This window comes from Ahaetulla prasina, chromosome 2 (genome assembly GCF_028640845.1).
Source record: "Ahaetulla prasina isolate Xishuangbanna chromosome 2, ASM2864084v1, whole genome shotgun sequence".
Classification (NCBI taxonomy): domain Eukaryota; kingdom Metazoa; phylum Chordata; class Lepidosauria; order Squamata; family Colubridae; genus Ahaetulla; species Ahaetulla prasina.
In genome coordinates this window covers 59,028,623-59,048,931 of record NC_080540.1, presented here as the reverse complement: position 1 = coordinate 59,048,931, position 20,309 = coordinate 59,028,623, and the positions used below count along the sequence as shown (strand labels likewise).

Below are 20,309 nucleotides of genomic sequence, written 5' to 3'. Positions count from 1 at the left end.
AGAAAGTAAGCTATAAATGGATAGCGTAGAACAGAGGCAGGTGGGTGGGCCCAGCCAGCAATCAGAGCTAAGGGTTCGCCTGAACCCTTGCCACCATGCAGCAGCCCACCACTGACTGGTGGTATCAAAAATCCAAGAGGGCTAGGCCAGTTTAATATCTGGCTTTTGATGAAGATAGTTCACCAAGGGTACCAAAGCTGTATTCTGCCCAATATTAGGCCTAGATAATTATCTAGGCACACCTGGAACTGTAGTGCTACCTCCTGTTAGCTATTTTAATTTTATTTTAATCAACTAGCAGGGGCGAGCTGAACAAGCACATGGTAGCCATAATTCTCCATACACTCTCCCTATATCCTTCAGATCTACAGGTTGGAAAGAATCCAAGATAACAGGCTAAGCAGCTGCCAAAATTACCTCCTTTTGACTTGCTTTATCCCTGAAGTCCCAGTTGAGATATACCTAATTAATTTTCTCTGGAAAGAATAATGCAAGTCATTTACTGGGAGTTATGGAGTATTCTGGCTCCTCCTACTCCTAAATCTTGCTAAAGAGGATGTCTCACAGTATGGAAAAGCAATGAAAACAAGAAGTAAATACCCCTTGCTGCTTCAGTTGTTATAGGTTAGGCCTCTAGTTGGACCACACTCTGTTCATCTTGATGAATAAGATTTCCTGTGCTTCTACTGTTCACCATTTCTTTACGTCTAGCTTTTTAGTACACCACCACAAGGGTAATTAAACTTTGCAAAAGGGAATGAAACACCAAGGAGTAATAATGTCAATTCCTAGGGGCAGAGTTTTAACAAACAATTTAGAAAAGCCCTAAGCATATTCATATAACAATCCAGATCTATCTATTGTCTAGTTTGAATTATTTATTTAATCCTCAATCCATATAAAAGTTTACATCAGCCACCTTTCTAGGTTAAGATAGTGATGTATCCTTGATAATGGAGTCATAAAGTGCCTTTGCCTTAAAGTTGCTAACTCCACACAAATGCAGTCTGATTGCCAACTCCAAACATAGGCCAGTATACACTGCTATATACATGGGGACAGATATCAATTGGGAAATGTCCATAATTTCAAAGGAGGATGTAAAATGCTGAGCTTTTGGGAAAGGAGAATCTCACCATGATTATCTTTGTATTATTTATAGTTCTTAGTATTTGTTTGGTCCAGTATGGTTATTACAGAAATTATGATAGATTGCTTCTATTTCCTGGCTTTAAATTTCTTTTTAAATGTAAATAAGTTTCTATTTAAACTGAAAGTATATATTATAGCACTGTATATAGTACCATTCCTTGTCAATGCAAATTACTGATAGTTTGTTATTTTATGAGAGTTGAACTGAGGATCTTTCTATGATGAAGAGTGGTGGGAAATCCAGAACAAACAGAAGCAAATTGTTCACTCAATACTTTGCTAAATTAAGGAATTTGTTCCCATGAAATGAGATGAGCCTTGTCATCCTTGCAAGGATATTATGCAAAAATCTATAAAAGAAAAGGTTATTAATCACAATTGGTCATTTATGACTCAATAAAATATTGAGCTTGGTGTGGTGAATACCATTTGCTCAGATCATGAGCAAGCAAATAAGAACAATTGTTTTATGTATATTCTGCTGATGTGCTTCTCAGATACATCTGTCTCTCAATTGTGGGAAGCCAGATGCAGGATCAGAGAGATTCTCATAAGAAAAGTGTCAAGATGCACCCATGGGATGCATTTCCATGTACTACTCAGAAAAAGCTTTGGGTCATAACTGACATTAACACAGGTAGTCCTCGGCTTACTGTACATCAGTGATGGGATTCAGCCGGTTTGGGAAAACCGGTAGTTAAATTGCTGACTGGCTCTGCCCTGCCCCTTCCAGGAGTCCCCATGCGCCCCGTTTTGGCTCCCAGGTAAATGCAGGGAGGCCTCCTAGGCCCAAAACAGGTTGGGGGGATGCCCTCCGTGGCCCATTTTCACTCCCAGGAGGCTTCAGGGAGGCCTACTAGGCCCAAAATGGGACACAGGGAGGGTGGCACATCCATTTTTTCTCCCAAGGGGGGTGCAGGAGACCAACTGCTGCCTGTCACACCCCTGGCCATGCCCACCCAGCCAGTCATTAGGGCCGAGAACCAATTGTTAAATTATTTGAATCCCACCACTGCTGTACGTACATTCACTTAGTGACTGTTTGAAGTTACAGTGGACTAAAAAGTGACTTGTGACTGGTCCTCGCACTTACAACTATCACAGCATTCCCCCAGTCACTTGATTAAAATTCAAGCCTTGGCAACTGGCATGTATTTATGACAGTTGCCACATCCTAGGGTCATGTGATCACCATTTGCAACATTCCCAGCCAGCTTCTCGACAAGCAAAGTCAATGGAGGAAGCTAGATTTGCTTAATGACATGATTCACTTAACTATAGTAATTTAACTTAACAACCATGGCAGAAAAGGTCATAAAATTGGGTGTGACTCATTTCACAACTGCCTTGCTTAGCAATAGAAATTCTGTACCTAATTGATAGTAATGATAGGTCGAGGAGTACTTGTATCATTTTTATCCTTGTATCATTGCTACTGTTGTGTTCTGTAGTACTAGGTTGATTCAGTTGGATTTCTTTGAGACATGACTAGTCCCTCATTTCTAGCATATCTCCCTGATAGCCTCAAACTCCAAATTTCCCATTTCATCTAATCCATTAATCTCTTTTTTTCCAGACCATGCAGTATTCCCTTAATTTAGTACAAGCAGTTCTGCCAAAATTAGCATCACATTTTCCTGTTTAACAAGGTTGCTCTTGATAAAAGGAATGAAGGATGCCCTTATCATCCCCTCGCTGTTGACCTCTCAGATTTGATTTGGGTTTTGGAATACAGTATATTTAGGCATAATCAGCTCTAGGAAATAATGGAGTTATTAATTACAGACAAAGGCTGCCTATTACAGTCAAGTACAATCAATGCTTGTGTGATCAATTTTTACTATATTACATGCAGACTTTCCATCCTGCTTTTGCACATTGTTCTTTTAGTTTGAAAACCAATTTTTATTTTTAATAAAAAGTATGTTTGCCATGATTGTGTATCTACTAATTCTAGATCATTTTCACATGTGGTGACATCAAGGCAGACTTCTTCAAGTCCATCGCTACATATTTCATTTTCGTGATGCAAGACTTTATACTAGCCACACTTGAGCATCTTCTTGCTGAATTTGTCTCAAGTTTCAAACATGTCACTATAATTTTAATTGTGATTTTGTTCTATGAGATATTTGTCTCTAGCTTGATGTCATCTGTACAGTAAATTGAATAAGCATCCATTCTGCTCTATTCTTTAGGGCATTTGTAAATTGTTGCACAGTATGTGGGGCCAAGCAGAGAGCCCTGGGAAATTCCCACTTGGTATTTCCCTCTAGAACAATACAAATCTATTTAATTGTGATTTTTTTTATCCTGTGGTTCTTCAACCAGTTGAAAAATCCACCAAAGTGTAGTACTGTTAAGTATACATTTATCTGTCTTGTCCAGACGAATATAATGAGAAGCCTTGTTCACAGTGTGCTCTATTAGTTTACCAGAGTAATCACTCTGTCATTAAAAAAAGATAAATTTAATCTGAAATGACTTGTTGACAATCCCATGCTGGCTCCTAATAATGGTAGCATTATTTTCTAAACATTCCGCAGACGCAGTGCTTGACAGTCTGTTCTAATGGCTTACTCCTCCGCCCTTCTCTGATACCAAGTTGGTCTTTCTCCAACCTTCTGGCACCTTACTGATTCTGTAGGAATTTGTAAAGATTACAGTAATGGGTTTTATCATTCTTGCTGGTTCATTTGTCACCTAGAAATATAACTCAAATGACTCTGCAGTCTTGAATTACTTCAAGAAGAGTTCTTAATATACTTTGCACTCTTCAGTTATGTTCTTCCCGCCCTTTCTTCAATTATATCAGGAACAGCTCTTTCCCTCTTCTGATGGAAGACAGATGCAAAGAAAGTGTTATACGGTTCTGTATTCTTCCTATTTTCCTTTACTACTACATCTTCCCCATGTAAGAGACCACTAGCCGTCTTATCTTCTGTTAGGAACATATTCTAAACTTCCCATCATGGTTTGCATTCCACCTAAGCCCTATCTCCTTCTGAGTCTTGGCTTGAATGGAATAGAAAATTGATAATTCCATTGTTCAAGTTTGAGCTATCAGTTTTTCATTGTCTTTAGTTAACAGCCCCATTTCCTTTTCTTAAATATTTCCTTTATGTTTTTCATCTTGTTGAACAGGGTTTTGTTCATCCCTTGATGTTGTTAGTTGCGAAGTCATGTCCAACCCATCATGATGCCATGGACAACTTTCCTCCAGGCCTTCCTGTCCTCTACCATCCCCCGGAGATCATTTAAGCTCATGCCGACTGCTCCAGTGACTCCTTCCAGCCACCTCATTCTCTACCGTCCCGTTCTTCTTTTGCCCTCAACTGTTCCCAGCATTAGGCTTCTCTCCAGTGAGTCCTTCCTTCTCATTAAGTGGCCAAAGTATTTCAGTTTCATCTTCAGGATCTGGCCTTCTAAAGAGCAGCCAGGGTTGATCTCCACTAGGACTGACTGGTTTGATTGTCTCGCAGTCCAAGAGACTCGTTCATCCCTATTCAGTTCTTAAAGCTTTTCTCCTTTTCAAGGAGCTTATTTGTCCCTGTCCTATTTAGTATTGTGCTTTTTCTGGATTATCTGTACCTCTTTGACCCAAAAGTGCTTTTAAAAAAAGGCAACTAGACCTTCTTTGCCTTTTCTTGGAGACATTTTGCTTCCTATCCAAGAAACTTCTTCAGTTCTGGCTGAATAGTAGAGAATGGAAGGAATATAATAATGGAAGGAATATAAATCCTTCCATTTCTCCACCATTCAGTCAGGACTGAAGAAGCTTCTTGAATGAGAAGAAAATGTCTTCAAGAAAAAAACAAAGCAAGTCCCCTTTTGAAAAAGCACCTTTGGGGCAACATGACCTGGATGACCAAGAATCTCCGTAGACAAGTACCTCTGTGACTTTTTTTGGATTTCAAGCTATGATATGGTGCCCAACCTTTTTATGAGTTCTTTAAAATCTGTCTTCCTGATATCCATGACACATGACTGCCTTCTCTAGATCCCCTAGTTAACCTTGTATTCCATCTGGACATGATTGCTCTCCTCTCAGAGAGCACTTTTGCTCTATCCATCATTCTTTCCTAGTGGTCAAGATTAGGTCTAGGATAGTTGACCCCTTGTTTCTTTTTACACTGTCTGAAAAATGAGCTGTCAGTAAGAGAAAGAAGAAATCTCTGGATATTTCCACTTGTAGCTGAGTTAGTTTTCTAGCAAATAGCAGGCTAATTGAAATCTCCCATTGCTACTCTAAGCTGCCTTCTTGAAGAATTGGTAAGTTGGTTTAGGAAAGCATTGTTCACATCTTCCCCCTGTGGTCAACTTTGCTTAAATTCCTTCAATGATACTCTATTTGTTACTCCTTTAGGTTTTTTCCAAATAATTTCAGTGGATTTCTGTATCTCATTCGAGATGTTTCACAAAGGTGAAAATTAGAAAATTAAAAGGACACCACATCAGGGAAGACAGTATTAAGAAAAAACCTACTTTTTGTGCAGAGAATTTCAGATGGAATGTAAGAATAAGTACATAGTTTATGTGATGCCTACAGCTTTTGTTTAAAAAAGAAAGAGAGCTGTCTTCTGGTTGTGGAGCTTATTTTTTTTAAAAAATCCTTGCAAATAACCTTATTTTTTAAGAGTTTATGACCCTTGTTCTCATTGCTTTCAGTAATGCTTTTTTTATTTCTCTGTTCGTACTGACTATATCATTATTTGTTAACCAAACCAAGAATTCAAGCATTGTTTTGAGAATAAAGCATGGCTAATGCATGTATTGAGGGGTACATAAATTTGCTTATGGGTTTTAGTGAATTGGCCGGATTTCTTTTGAGCAAAGAATGTAATTGTTTTGACTGTAAACATGCAAAAAAATCCTGAGCTTGGGTATGGAAGTTGATGAATTATGCCATTGGCTTGAAGCATATCATAGCTGTAAAATCTTTTGTGAGCCATTATGTCTTTAAGGAAGCAAAAATAGCCAAGGAAATTAATTTCAAGATCTGTGAGATTTTACTATGTACATTTGATAGAGGCAGACCATTGCCAAGGTCTGAACCCATTCTATCTTGGAGGTATTCCAAGATAGAATACTGTTCTGGAAATACCCATTTTTATGGGTATTATAAAATATTGTTCTGGAAATACCCATTTTTATGTCACAGGTATTGAGGAATTCCAGATTCATTCATACCTCAATCAGGAGTGTAGTTTTTATCCTAATTGAAACATAGAGGGGGTTTTTTGTTGTTGTTTTTTGGCCCATCTGTGTTTCAACTCTTGGCAGTGAAGTTGTTGTGATCACACTTTGCCTGTCATTACCTCCTTAATTATTGTGAGGGAAAAGAGAGAGAGAAAGGGCACAAATCAAGCACAAGAGAGGGGTTTTAACTTTTCAGTACAAAGATAACCTGCAAATGGAAAAATGGAACTATAACATGCCAGCAGTACAAACAGGAGATGCTGGATTGTAATAATCATGTTAGCAGAACTTTCTTTATTCACAATTCATTATTACAGTCAATTCAGCATGCTCCCTCCATTCAAAACTCTATAGCCAAATAAGTTTCATTTTCAGGTTATTCTCAAGGTAAACAAGGATAATTTAGATTGCTATACTATATACTATTGCTATATAGTAAAGTATAAAATGGTGTCTTATACAAGAAAAACAGAAAAGTTGCTAATAGATTTGATCTGGCAGAATTCTGAAATAAAAATAATAATGAGTAAATGAATAAGGATACAAGCCTTTCCCAATTATACTATGTATTGTAGAATACAAAATGGTTGAAAAAAAATAAATTGCAAGAAAGAAAGAAAAACCCAGCATGATTCATACAAATACAAATATATTCTCAGAGCTGGGGGAGAGCCCTTATGGCAGCATGAATAATGTTCTGACCCAATTAGCAGATCTAATAAGTTCCCTGTTACTTTATTTATTTATTCATCATATTTGTAGGCTCACCCATCTCACAAAATGTGAAATGTGATACATATAATTCTGAAAACATCTTCCCCCCATTTTTATACTTCCAACAAAGTATCGTGGAGATTCTGAAAGTTGTTTGTATTATTTTCTTCGGCCCTAATAAAGATACTCAACTGTCAATTTTGGATTTTTCCCCCATGGAACAAGACAAGTAGGTTTGCCTTTTATCTTACTATGTCAAATGTAACATCAGCAATTCTGAAAATCAATATGACAAGTTTGTATACCTATGTCTTAACTAGAAAATAATAATGTTTGTTACTGCAAATGGCAAGGAAGGGATATATGCTCTGTCTCTCTTTTCCCTTCCTAACTTGTTGTGCATGACCTCTCCCCCCAACTAATTTGTTGCACTATAAGTACAACTCCTCTTGTGGGTTTAAGTTGCCGTTTTATTACTTTTATGAAAATTTAAAGCCATCGTGCTTTATTGCTCATTTACTTCTGTTAATGAACACGTACCCATTAAAAAAAGAGTGACAGTGTGGGTGGGGGAAGGAAAAGGAAAGAATGTGTGTTGCTTCATTGCTTTCAGAGCTTTTCATAACTAGCCGAGCCTGCTGAGATCATTTATATCACAGATGTTTTGTGCTATTGCTTCTACTAATTCAGTACCACCACTCTGCTATGATAATAATAATAATAATAATAATATTTTAATTTGTATACCGCCCTTCTCCCGAAGGACTCAGGGCGGTAAACAGGCAGATAAAATATAAATACACACAATAATTAAAAACATCCATTAAAAAACTAATTTAAATGCCCAAAATGTTAAAAAACGTACTCCCCCGTAAAATCACAAAATTTAAAAAACCCATCCAATAAAAATAAAAATCAGGCTAGTCCAGCCATACGAAATAAATAAGTTTTAAGTTCGTGGTGAAAGGTCCTAAGGTCAGGTAATTGTCGAAGTCCGAGGGGAAGTTCGTTCCACAGGGTCGGAGCTCCCACAGAGAAGGCCCTCCCCCTGGGGGCCGCCAGTCAACACTGTTTGGCTGACGGCACCCTGAGGAGTCCCTCTCTGTGGGAGCGTACCGGGCGATGGGAGATAGAAGCCGGCAGTAGACGGTCCCGTAGATAGCCCGGTCCTAAGCCATGGAGCGCTTTAAAGGTGGTAACCAATACCTTGAAGCACACCCGGAAAACAACAGGTAGCCAGTGCAGTCTGCGCAGGATAGGTGTTATGTGGGAGCTCCGAGACGCTCCCTCAATAACCCGCGCAGCTGCGTTCTGAACTAGCTGAAGTCTCCGGGTGCTCTTCAAGGGGAGCCCCATGTAGAGAGCATTGCAGTTATGCTTGTTATGAGTGGTTGTAATAAGACAACTTGTTTAGGAGAAGGCAAACTTTAGAGCTTATCAGCTCTTGTGGGTTTTTGGAAGCTGAGCACACTGCCCAAGGAAGAAGACACTGTGTGATCCTCCTTTAATTTCATGAAGCAAGCAAAGGCTGTTATTTATTTTGATCAGTGAAAATTTGAGACAGTGGTTTTGCATAAAGCCACTTGTGATATCTGCCATAAATAGAACACTGGTTTGCATCTTCATATCATGATTAAGACCAACTCGGGTTAAAATACAGCCCTCTTCCTCGTGTTTCTTTATTCATTCGTTATACGCAGAACCTCCGAAAGAAGCATATTTTGAGATAATTTGAATGGAATGGAGAAGCAAGCCGTTGTTGAGGAAAATAATTTCCTTCCTTCTTTCCTTCCTTCCTTCCTTCCTTCCTTCCTTCCTTCCTTCCTTCCTTCCTTCCTCCCTCCCTCCCTCCCTCCCTCCCTCCCTCCACATATACCCCTAATTAAAACAAGGAATTAGGGCCAATTCAAATTTCTAATAGAATCAGCTAGGTCAGTCAGTTTGGCTTGCAACACTTCAGACACAATGCCTTTTGCCTTCTATTTCAAATAAACTCTGTCACTTAAAAATCCAGAGTTGGGTTTTTCCAGTTAATGATCTTAAATCTCACATTTCCCAACTGTGGTTTAGAAAGATTAGGGAATAAAAATGGTCCTGCCTTGAAGTGCCTCAAGAACATGGTGCACACATTGTGGAGAGAGAATTAGTTGTTTGAGAGACCTAAAGTAAACACATGCCTATTTACACACAAACACACACACAAACACTGACAATGTATGGGAGGTTACGACCCCGTGTAATGGCGTCCCGTCTGTAACAACTATATTGCTGAAAGCGGCTGCTTTTGTATGGATAGAGATAATCTCCCACCTTTTGCTTTGTGTTAATGATATTAAAATGAATTTGCAGAAGTACTTCTCAGTGCAGTGGGTTCCTGCTATAACTGATAAATGTAAATTCAAATTCTTATGAACATGTCACAGAGGACAAAAATAACTACTGTTGTTTTGTGACATAAATTGGAGCTTTTTCCCCTAACGCTACCGGCAATTTAACAGTTTCTGACCAAATACAGCTGGTACATTAAAACCATGGAATGCTAGCTAGGACAAAAGGAAGGAGAAGGGCCAAAGGGAAATAAAGTACCTAATTAGCAACACAGGGCACATATAAAAATCAAGATACTTTATAATTCAGGTGCAAGAGAATGCGACTTGGGGAATATTCTAAGATATGACATTAATAGACATTACAAAAAACAATCAATTTTTTTCTGGATAAATGGAATGGATTTCAGAAGTTAATAATAATGACCACCAACTCCTAAACAATATTACTTTCCATTTCATGCCTCCTTCTGGTCACTTTTTTAGAGCAGCTTTTTTGGCTCAGCTTTGAATTCAGAGACTTATAGAGAGGTGAAGCTCTGAAGTGTCTCATTTGGGACAGGAGTCAGGCCTGGTCTGAATCTAATACTCATCCCTTAGGAGAGTTTAGATCCTGAGGAGCAAGTTGGACATTCAGAAGGAGATTGTCTTGCGAATATCCTTTATCTGGGTTCTGAATCTCACTTCTTAAAGTAAATACAGAGGAAGGGCTCACTGAAAATTCCCTAGAAGTACAACTGCTTTGCCCAATCTGAAATAATATTTTTTTTTTTAAAAAATGGAATTGTCCTCAAATTATCAAACCATTGCCAATTGGGTCTTGTGTTTTCATGTGATTTGCGTGGCCATTAAGCAAATATCTGTATCCTCAATTGCAATCAATCCGTTGACAGTAATGACCGTTGGTAACAGCTGGTGAATAATCTTGATTGAAGATAATATTTTCATATGTGCACACTTATTTTTAAGAAATACGAGTACAAATGTGTAATCCATATTCTATATACTATTCAGGAGATATACAGTACTTGCCCTGTGCTTTTAATATCCACAAGAGCTGTATTAATGAAACATGGGCCATAAATCTATTTAATTTTCATTTACTATTCATATTTTGCCATCAGTATAAAACACTTTTCAGAATAATGAAATGAAAAATCTTTGCCCTGAAACACTTATTTCACAAGAGGAAGGCGGGTGTTTGCCTTGGAGGTGTTCACTTTAGTTTTAGTTACCTGTTTGGAAAAATATGGAGACTGAGCAGCCCAAATGATGCAGCTTCTTTCCTGCCTATGTTCAGATGTTTCCCGAGTATAAGTATGGAACTGAGGCACCAAGTAGACTACAACTGTAATTAAATATAAATATTTCTCTGCTTGAGTCCCTGTAGATCAGATGTCCTGCTCAAAGTTAGCAATTTATTTTCTGCTTCATGATTAGATATACCATATGACCCAATTCCATTGCTAAATCTCAGGGACAGACGGTAACATTTATAGCCATATGTAGAAAGTGCAAAAGATCAAGTTTTCCTGTAGGGCTGTTTGCTATGCTCAGATTCCTGTTTAGGGATGGAGATAGGATGCTTGTTGGATAAAATTTTAAAATCTAATGGTATGTAAGAATGAATACAAGGTGAGGGATTTTTTAAAAATCATGTTGTTTCTTGAAAATTGTACAATGCAAGTACTGTGTTGTAAATGTTAAAAGAAGAGTTATCTTCTGTTATAATGTAGTTATTTTTTTCTGTATGTCAGATATCATTAATAACTATATTTTCTGTGGTGCTATCAAGATAGATTGCATTGTAAGGAATCTGCAATGCCTATGAAAATACAGTATTTAAATAATAAATTAGTCTGTGGCTCAATTCAAACCTGTTCCTTGAGTTGCTGTCTGCAGAAAACCAAATACACATAGCCCTCAGTTAACAATTGTCCTGTTAGCAGCCATTCAATTCACAACAATGCTGAAGAAGTAGATTTACAGTCAGCCTTTTGAACTTACAATAATTAAAGCATCCTCCTATAGTTAAATATTTGGAAGTTGGGTGACTGGCAACCAGCACACATATGCCATATATCTAGCTGGGTGGCTCAGTGGTTAAGATGCTGAGCTTGTCGATCAGAAATGTTGGCAGTTTGATGGTTTAAATCCCTAGTATAGGTCTCCTGCGTGAGCAGGGGATTGGACTAGATGACCTCCAAGGTCCCTTCCAACTCTGTTACTGTTGTTATTATGACAGTCGCAGTGTCTCACAGTCATGTCTTTGCCGTTTGCGACCTTCATAACCAGCTTCCAACAAAGTCAGAGGGGAGCAGACAGTAAGACACAAGTCCCAATCACAAGATGTCACACTTAATGACTGCAGATTATTTTCTTAGTGATTGCAGTGGAAGCCGTGTCATAAGACAGCAGGCATGGTCACACGATGTTTCACTTAACAACTGCTTAGCGATGGAATTGCTGGCTCAATTGCTGTCATTAAGTGGCAACTACTGGTACAGCCTTCATAAACTGCTTATCTGGATCAGAGTCTTCGCCCTGCTATTGAATTTTGGTACTTCACTCCCATAGGCCCAGAGTGGTATGACAGTAGCTTTCTTTGTTTCAGTAAATTTGATGTGATAGTAGACAAGAGAACTGTGAGCCAATTGTTTTCTTTCAGTATTATATTTAATGGATGGATGGGCTGGAATTTGAATGTGATTTGTAGCAATAGGAGAACAAGATGGAAAAAGAAGAGAAAACTTCTGAATTTAACCATTAATAAATGTGTCTTCAAACTGTTATCCATGCACTTTAGTACCCTGTCCTGGCTTGACTGTTTTTATTATTCATATCTTGTATGAACAGAAGTGCACAACTACATTGCAAAAAACAGGACAGAAAGCAATTCTCATGTTTTCCAGCACTCAAATTATTATTAATTTTACTGACGCTTTCCTGAACGTTTGTGTTTTGTCCATGAGCAAAGGCACAGGCTCAATGGACTGAACAATAGTCAAGAGAAAGAGCTATTCCAGTATTATTTGGAAACAAGATCAGTTGATTCATGTTCTCAAACTTCGGGGGAAATTTGAAATAAACCTTACAAGTAAAATTTTAAATTACATATATTTCATGTATGCAGTCTTTGAGAATATCTGTTCAATAAGTGGAATTTCTAGAATAGGCTGCTTTTAATGAATTAACAATATTAAGAGACAAAATATTATATATCCACAGTGTAAGCTTTTTAAATAGTTAAGTATTTGAAAAAAGTAGATTCACTGGATGGGAGGACATAGCTAAATGGATTTAAAGGGCCGTATTCTTGTTTTGTACGCTAAATTCTGAGATTTGGACTCAAATTCCTACAAAGAGAAGATGTCTTCACATATAATTAGAAATAAACATTAAAAAATGACTATTGGTCATTGCATTTATTTGTTGGCTATACCCCATGATTTGGTCTGTTACATGTCCGATGTCACACTTGATTCTGTACCTGATTTTCCTAATCTTGTATTGTTAAAATACTCTGATGTAACTTGCTGTATTTTCTCTTCCTTAGGTCCAGGCCAATGTGGAGAAGTCTTTGACACTCTTTGGGCAGCTCTTGAACAAAAAGCACTTCCTGTTAACTTTTATTCGAACTTTAGAGGCCCAGCGCAGCTTCTCCATGCGCGACCGGGGTAATGTGGCCTCTTTAATTATGACAGCCCTACAGGGTGAGATGGAATATGCCACTGGAGTGCTGAAACAGCTTCTCTCAGATCTGATTGAAAAGAATTTGGAGAGCAAGAACCATCCCAAATTGCTCTTGAGGAGGTAAGCATTTGTATAGGATCCTCTTAGTAAAAGGATTTTGTGGGGATTGTCATTGAAGTCAGGGTATTTTCTATTTTTCAACAATTCTGACCATAGATTTCACACTAAAATAATAGATTGTCACCCATAAATAGTAATTTTCATATCTGAGTATTTCTCAAAAACAGAGTGATTGCTATTAGATGGAAAATTCAACTGAGCAAGTAGGGGCGACTTTTTTGGCCTTCAGTATTTCAATTCTGATTTTGAACATTTATGAGTGTGGTAAAAACTTAGAAGCTAGAATATTTTCATATCTTTGCAAGTCAAATAACAAAACAAGGTGACAAACAGATTGGAGGAAATGTTTGTTTCAGTAGACAGAGAGATCAGATTTCTGTTAAATGTGAGAACAGACACTTGAGTGTGTCAGCATCTCTTTTAAATGAGACTTTAATGTAGAAGTCTTCATTATGCACCATTTTCAACAACTTCTACTCTGTGTTAACATTCTTTGCAAAATAATTGTATGCTTTATTAAATGAATAATAAGTTTCTGTGTGGGGGACGGGTATAACCATGATAATGTGATGTAAAAATCAAAGGGGAAAAAAGTTTTAAAAGACTTCGGAAATGACCATGCAAATAATTGTACAGCACTGAAAGGATAAATGTATGCTTGATTTGCAATAGTGGCTTACTGCTGTGTCTTGTTCATTAGCATTTGAAATTATTTTTTTTTTTACTCAACAGAAGGCAAACAAAAAGAATAGAGCATTTTGCAATTTGCTCTCTTTTTTTTCCTTCTTTCAACTTATTTCCTTCCTTTCTTCCATTTTCCTTTCTTGCGGATTACCACTCCTGTACCACATACAGTATTTCCCCAAAAATAAGACACTGTCTTATTTTTTTTTGAACCCCGAAATAAACACTTGGCCTTATTTTCAGGGAGGTCTTATTATTTTGGGGTGCATGGAGCAAGATGGGGCTCCTCTTGCCGTCTTACCTGATTTCCACCTCTGTCTCCCTAATCCTAATCAGAGGAAATGGGCGGACCGGCTGCGCATGGGTTTAAATATTTTTGGGGAGGGCTTACTTTCGGGGGAGGGCTTATTATCTGGGGAGGGCTTATTTTAGGGGAAACACAGTAGATGTATTTTTACAAAAGTCTCTAAATCTTGGGTTGATTAGTCACAAATTATGTCTATTGCAAAGTTACTGTCTTTCACTGGTATTTGTTTCTGATGGTTGTTAGAGAGCAAGCCATTATTATTCAAAAATCCAAAAGGGACACATCCTCTTTCTGCATGCAGTTCATCAGGCTTCTCTTTGCCATGTTATTCTTTCCCAATTGTTTCTTCAAGACTGCTTCTTCAACCTCTAAGAAGTGATTGTTTCAGAATAAAATAAGCAGAGTTTCCTGAGTATTATCTCAACACAGGTGGGAGATGAGTACATGTCAAGAATGTATTCCACTTCCTTCATGTGTCTATCCTGCTCCATCAGGTTTTTAAACCCTAGTCAGATGGGTTTACTGAATTATAGCCCAATGCATACTGAAAAATATACTAACTGCAGGATAAAAAATTATTACATGTGTACTAAAATATAGATTCACTAAGTTCTTTTTTCCCCTTTTTTTGAGCTTCTAACAATCCAGTTTTGCAAAGTTTAATTTCCTTATCCACTTAGGCTTTAGATCAGTTCACAGATGAAATAGTAGTTTTATTTGTTGTACAAAAACATGTTTGAAAAGAATATTGTCATGTACATACAGTAAGGTAGAGTCATAAACATGAATTGCTTATGTACACATGTAGTGAATGTTCCAACACTGGAAGTTTTTAAGAAGATGTTGGATAGCCATTTGTCTGAAGTAGTGTAGGGTTTCCTGCCTAAGCAGGGAGTTGGACTAGAAGAGCTATTCTATTCTATTCTATTCTATTCTATTCTATTCTATTCTATTCTATTCTATTCTATTCTATTCTATTCTATTCTATTCTAGTAGTGGATATATCAAATGGTGGAATTGCCAAACGGGGCTTTTCATGCATGCACTTAATTCATGTGTCTGAGTATTTGAATTCATATGTCAGCTACTTGAAATAGTAATTTAATTGTGGCAATCTGAACTGCGACATAATACTTCCGTTACCTGAATGTAGCAGTCTGACATTACTAAGACAATGCCCATTTTTTGCACATTTTTAAAAGAAGGAAAACAGAAGAAATATACCAAAGTTAGGGACAGATATATGATTACACGTTAGAAGGATTTCTTTTGGAACTTGGTACTGTTTCTTATACTATTACTTTGGGACAAATGATTCTTTGCTACACTTTTATTCAATATGGAAACCTCGGTGAATTCTGGCTTCTAGATCACATATATTATCCTTTCTTAAGTCTGTAAACTTATTTGTACCCTATGACTATCATTAAGTGTTGTACCTTAGAATTGTTGATGAATGTATATTTTCTTTTAAGTACACTAAGAGCATATGCACCAAGACAAATTCCTTGTGTGTCCAATCACACTTGGCCAATAAAAAATTCTATTCTATTCTATTCTATTCTATTCTATTCTATTCTATTCTATTCTATTCTATTCTAAACAGTATATGCCTCCTAAAGATAATGTGTAAAGTAAGCCCACATTATGAATACCGTCAACTTCATTATCAGCTTATCCCTAAAGAGGCTGGGGTCTGAACATTTTACATGCATTCTAGAATGTATGTATGCATTCTAGAACTGAAAAATAGATTCAAGATCACAAGACAACAGAGAAAGAGAAAGAGAAAGTTAGTTTTGAAGAAGAGACAGCAAATGTAAAAATACTGTTGTTGTGTGCTGCCCAGAGTCGCTTTTGGTGAGACTGGCAACTAGGCAACATTGATAGATAAATAAATAATGTAGTCTGCATGTGTGTAAATATAGTATCATTCATAAAGTTTATTCCCCCAGTCCTGATCTTATAGTCTTTCCCTATATCATCTCCTGCATAGGAAATGAAAGTTTTATTCTAGAACTTTCTTCCTCTGAGCTATTCTCAAGCCGAGCTTTGCCTTTACACCAAGCCTTAACATGCATGTTCTATGAAATCTGTATTATAAAATGTAGTCCTATGGACATATGGCAGTCTAATAATTAAGGCTTGACTACAGAAAGGCATCTCAGAACAGTGGCAGAAATCTGAATATTGTTATTTTTACTCAGAGCCAAGTTTATTCCAACAATTGGATTTATAAAACTATCTGAGCTATTTCAGACTTCTCCCTCTCTTCCCCCACTCTTTTTAAGGGACACACATTTTTTCCACACTAGCGTTTCTATCATGCTGAATGCAAGCTGTCATTCTTTATCTTATAACCAGGCTGCATACCAGAAGAGAAGGAGAGGGATTTATTTAGAATATCTACTAGTTGGGAAATAGAAATTAGGTCATTTGTGTTTGAATTTGAATCCAACAATTTCCACTCTTACCCTTGTCACAACTTACCAGGCCTATTTTTGTGAGGAAAGCAAAAGAGGGATATAATGGGTAGAAAGCCAAAATGTCTTCATTTGGTCAAGGCAGAAGGTGGTCAGGAAATAACATTTTCCATGGTCCTGTTCTGTTCAGATCAATCTGCGCTACTTAACTCCTCCTTTCTGCCTGATACTTCTTTGTGTTATGTAGACTACTCAGAATCCATGTAGCTTCTAGACTTAGAGAATTAGAGTTTAGATTTTTTTTTTTAATTTATATCCCGCCCTTCTCCAAAGACTCAGGGCGGCTTACAATGTGTTAAGCAATCGTCTTCATCCATTTGTATATTATATACAAAGTCAACTTGTTAAGTTTGGGTATTGACGAGGCAGGAGACCAGGTTAGTGACAACAGCTCTTTAATATAGTGTGACCCAGCAAAACTCTGGAGAAAAACCTCTCCTTATATACACTTCAGCCTGAGGCTGCATCCAATCAGAACCGAGATATTTCCCGCCTAAAACTCCCGCCAAAACTTACAGTAATACATTACACTCCTTCCCTCCCAGAAGGCACTTTGCCAATATTTGCATATTACTTCTCTACGTAGTCCTGCAGGTACGTGGGGCGTCTCCTGACTCTCCCGGACCTGCGCAGTTCACTTTCTGGAGTTGAGTCGAGCTTGCCGGAGGGACTTTTCGTTCCTCTGAGCTCCTCCTCCCGGCCATCCGGCCCTGGATTATTCGCCGGCTCGGACCTGCTGTCCTCTAGAGGGACCGGAGGGTGTCGCTGGACCTCGCCTGACTCAGATAAGTCTCTGTTTGGTTCTTTGCTTACGCTTTCTGTTTGTTCTTGGCACCGGTCAGCTGTGGGGTTAATCAAATCATAGTCAGGGCTGTTCTCGCCTAATTCTGCCTTATCGCTCAATCTGTTTCTTAATTGATCTATGTGGCGCCCAGATTCTGCCATCGTCTAGTTCCACTAGATAAGATTTGGGGCCCGTTTGTCTATGACTATCCCCTCTTCCAGTTAGGGCCGTTGCTGTAATTATGTGCCCACACCGAGTCTCCTATGTTTAACTCTCGGATTCTATCTGGTTTTGTTTTGAACCCGTCCTGTCGTAGTTCGGTGTAGCCGGTCTAGCGGGCACCGTAGCTTCCGCCCCATTAATAGCTCGGCTGGGCTGCGGCGGTGGCCACACAGGGGTCCTGTGTTGACGGTTAGGAATGCGTCGATTTGTGCCTGCCAATCGCCGGGCCGCTTCGTGATAGCGCTTCTTCGCACTCCGGACAAAACGTTCAGCAAGGCCGTTCGACGCAGGGTGGAACGGCGCTGAGAGGGCATGTCGGATGCCCTCTTCAGCCAGGTACCCTTCAAATAATGCTGCGGTGAACTGTGGGCCGTTATCGGACACGAGGGTGTCCGGTAGCCCGTGCGTGGCGAAAAGGTGTTTTAGTGCTGAGATGACAGCTCCCGCGGTTGTGGATTTCATTAGGATGATCTCCAGCCATTTGGAGAATGCATCCACCACAATTAGAAATGTTTGGCCGTGGAAGGGGCCGGCAAAATCAATGTATGCGGGACCAAGGGCCTTGGGGTTTCTCCACTCCAAAACTGGGGCCGTAGGTGGTAGTGGTCTGGATTCCTGACATACTTGGCATCGTCCAACCCTGTCACTGATTTCCCTGTCCATTAGGGGCCACCAGACATAGCTCCTAGCCAAACCCTTCATCCTTACAATTCCTGGGTGACCCTCATGCAGGAGTTCCAGAACTTTTTTTCTCAGCTTCTCTGGAACTACCACCCTATCCCCCCAGAGCAGGCACCCCCCTTGCACAGACAATTCCCCTTTTTTCTTTACAAATTCCTTGAAACGTTCGCCCGGCAGCGGCCATCCCTTGAACCCAACTGATTACAGTCCTTAAAACAACGTCGGTAGGAGGCCGAGCCACTTCCTGCGATGTGACTGGCCCCGAGTCCAAGAGTCAATTAGTAGAGCAGGTGTGCCGGGGTGGGGTCCTCGATTTCCCCTGGCAATGGGCATCTGCTCAATGCGTCCGCATGCCCCAGCTCCTTTCCAGGCCGATGCTGCAGCTTGTAGGAGTATGCGGTCAAAAAAATAGTCCATCTGGTCAGTCTAGGTGAGAGTGCTACTGGCGTTGGTGTCGCCAGCCAGTAACCCCAATAGCGGTCTGTGATCAGTAACAATTTGAAATCACGCCCAAAACGTATTCGTGAAATTTTTCACCCTGACACTATTAGAGCCTCCCTATCTAGCTGGCTGTAATTCCTTTCAGCCGGGGACATCGTTCGTGAATAGAACGCTATAGGGGCTTCAGTGCCGTTTGGGAGTCTGTGGCTAAGTACCGCTCCTACTCCATAGGGGGACGCATCACAAACCAATACTAATGGCAGTCTGTTGTTGTATTGTATTAACAGGCTATCGCTTGATAGCAAACTTTTTACTGCCTCAAATGCCCTATTCTCTGACTTCCCCCACGACCAAACAGTGTTTTTTCCAAGCAATTTATGCAGCGGTTCAGCAACGGTTGCCTTGTCTTTTAAAAACACGGCGTAGAAGTTTACCAGACCCAGGAAAGCCTGGAGTTCTGTCTTGTTTTTGGGTGCTGGGGCTCTCTTTATCGCCTTGACTTTGCTCTCAGTGGGGTGAATCCCTTTTTTGTCTATTCTATAGCCCAAAAATTCAACAGATTCGACCCCTATCTGACACTGCTTGCTTTGACTTTTAATCCTGCCGACCTAAAATGGCCAAAACTTTCCTTAATCGCTTCCCCAGTTCTCTTAAATCTTCCCTGATACCAACACATCATCGAAATAGGTACGACTCCGGTAACCCTTGTAGGAGCCGCTCCATCAAATTTTGGAATAGCCCGGGCCACACTCACCCCGAACTGTAACCGGGTGCACTTAAAGGCACCCCGGTGCGTTACAATGGTCTGGGCCTCAGCTGTGCTAGCATCTACGGGTAGCTGTTGGTACGCTTGTGCCAAGTCTAATTTGGCGAAAACTTGCCCGTGTCCTAGTGAGTGCAATAAGTGTTGCACTACTGGAACTGGGTAGGCGCTCTTTTGCAATGCTTTGTTCAAGGTAGCCTTGTAATCAGCGCAAATCCTTATGGACCCGTCTGGTTTTATAGGGGTGACGATTGGCGTCTCCCATTTGGCATGGTCAACTGGCACTAGTATCCCCTGGCTGACTAATTTATCTAACTCTTTGTCGATTTTAGGTTTGAGTGCAAAAGGAACCCTCCTTGCCTTTAACCTAATGGGAGCTATTTGGGGGTCTAAATTGAAGGAGATAGGGGTCCCCTTGTACTTGCCTAAACGGTCCTCGAATACGTCTGCGAATTCCTCCAGTAGGGCGTTTTGCAGGTTGCATCCGCTCCGGTGGACGCCAGTCACCCCCATTCCCAACGCCCGGAACCAGTCTAGCCCCAGCAAGCTTGGCAAGGTTCCCTCGACTAACGTGATGGGCAGGGTCTTTTCGTATGTCCCGTACTTGACCTCGACGGTCGTTGTCCCTCGAACAGGGATGCGGTTGCCCTGGTAATCCTGCACCCGGAGCCGTTGTTTCTGTAGCTTGCGCTTTGCGATGTACGGCAAGGCTTTCACAAAAGTGTCCCAGGACATGATT

The 20,309-nt window shown here is 39.6% G+C and overlaps 1 protein-coding gene across 6 annotated transcripts in view; it reads left to right on the top strand.

Moving 5' to 3' along the window:
• The window catches only part of PLXNA1 (plexin A1), a 405,135-nt gene that overhangs the window by 338,067 nt on the left and 46,759 nt on the right, over positions 1–20,309 (top strand). For all 6 annotated transcript variants that reach the window (XM_058168162.1, XM_058168161.1, XM_058168157.1 and 3 more), the window contains one exon: positions 12,949–13,205. In XM_058168162.1, coding sequence (XP_058024145.1) covers positions 12,949–13,205 — 257 coding nt within the window. The remainder of the gene's footprint in view (positions 1–12,948; positions 13,206–20,309) is intronic.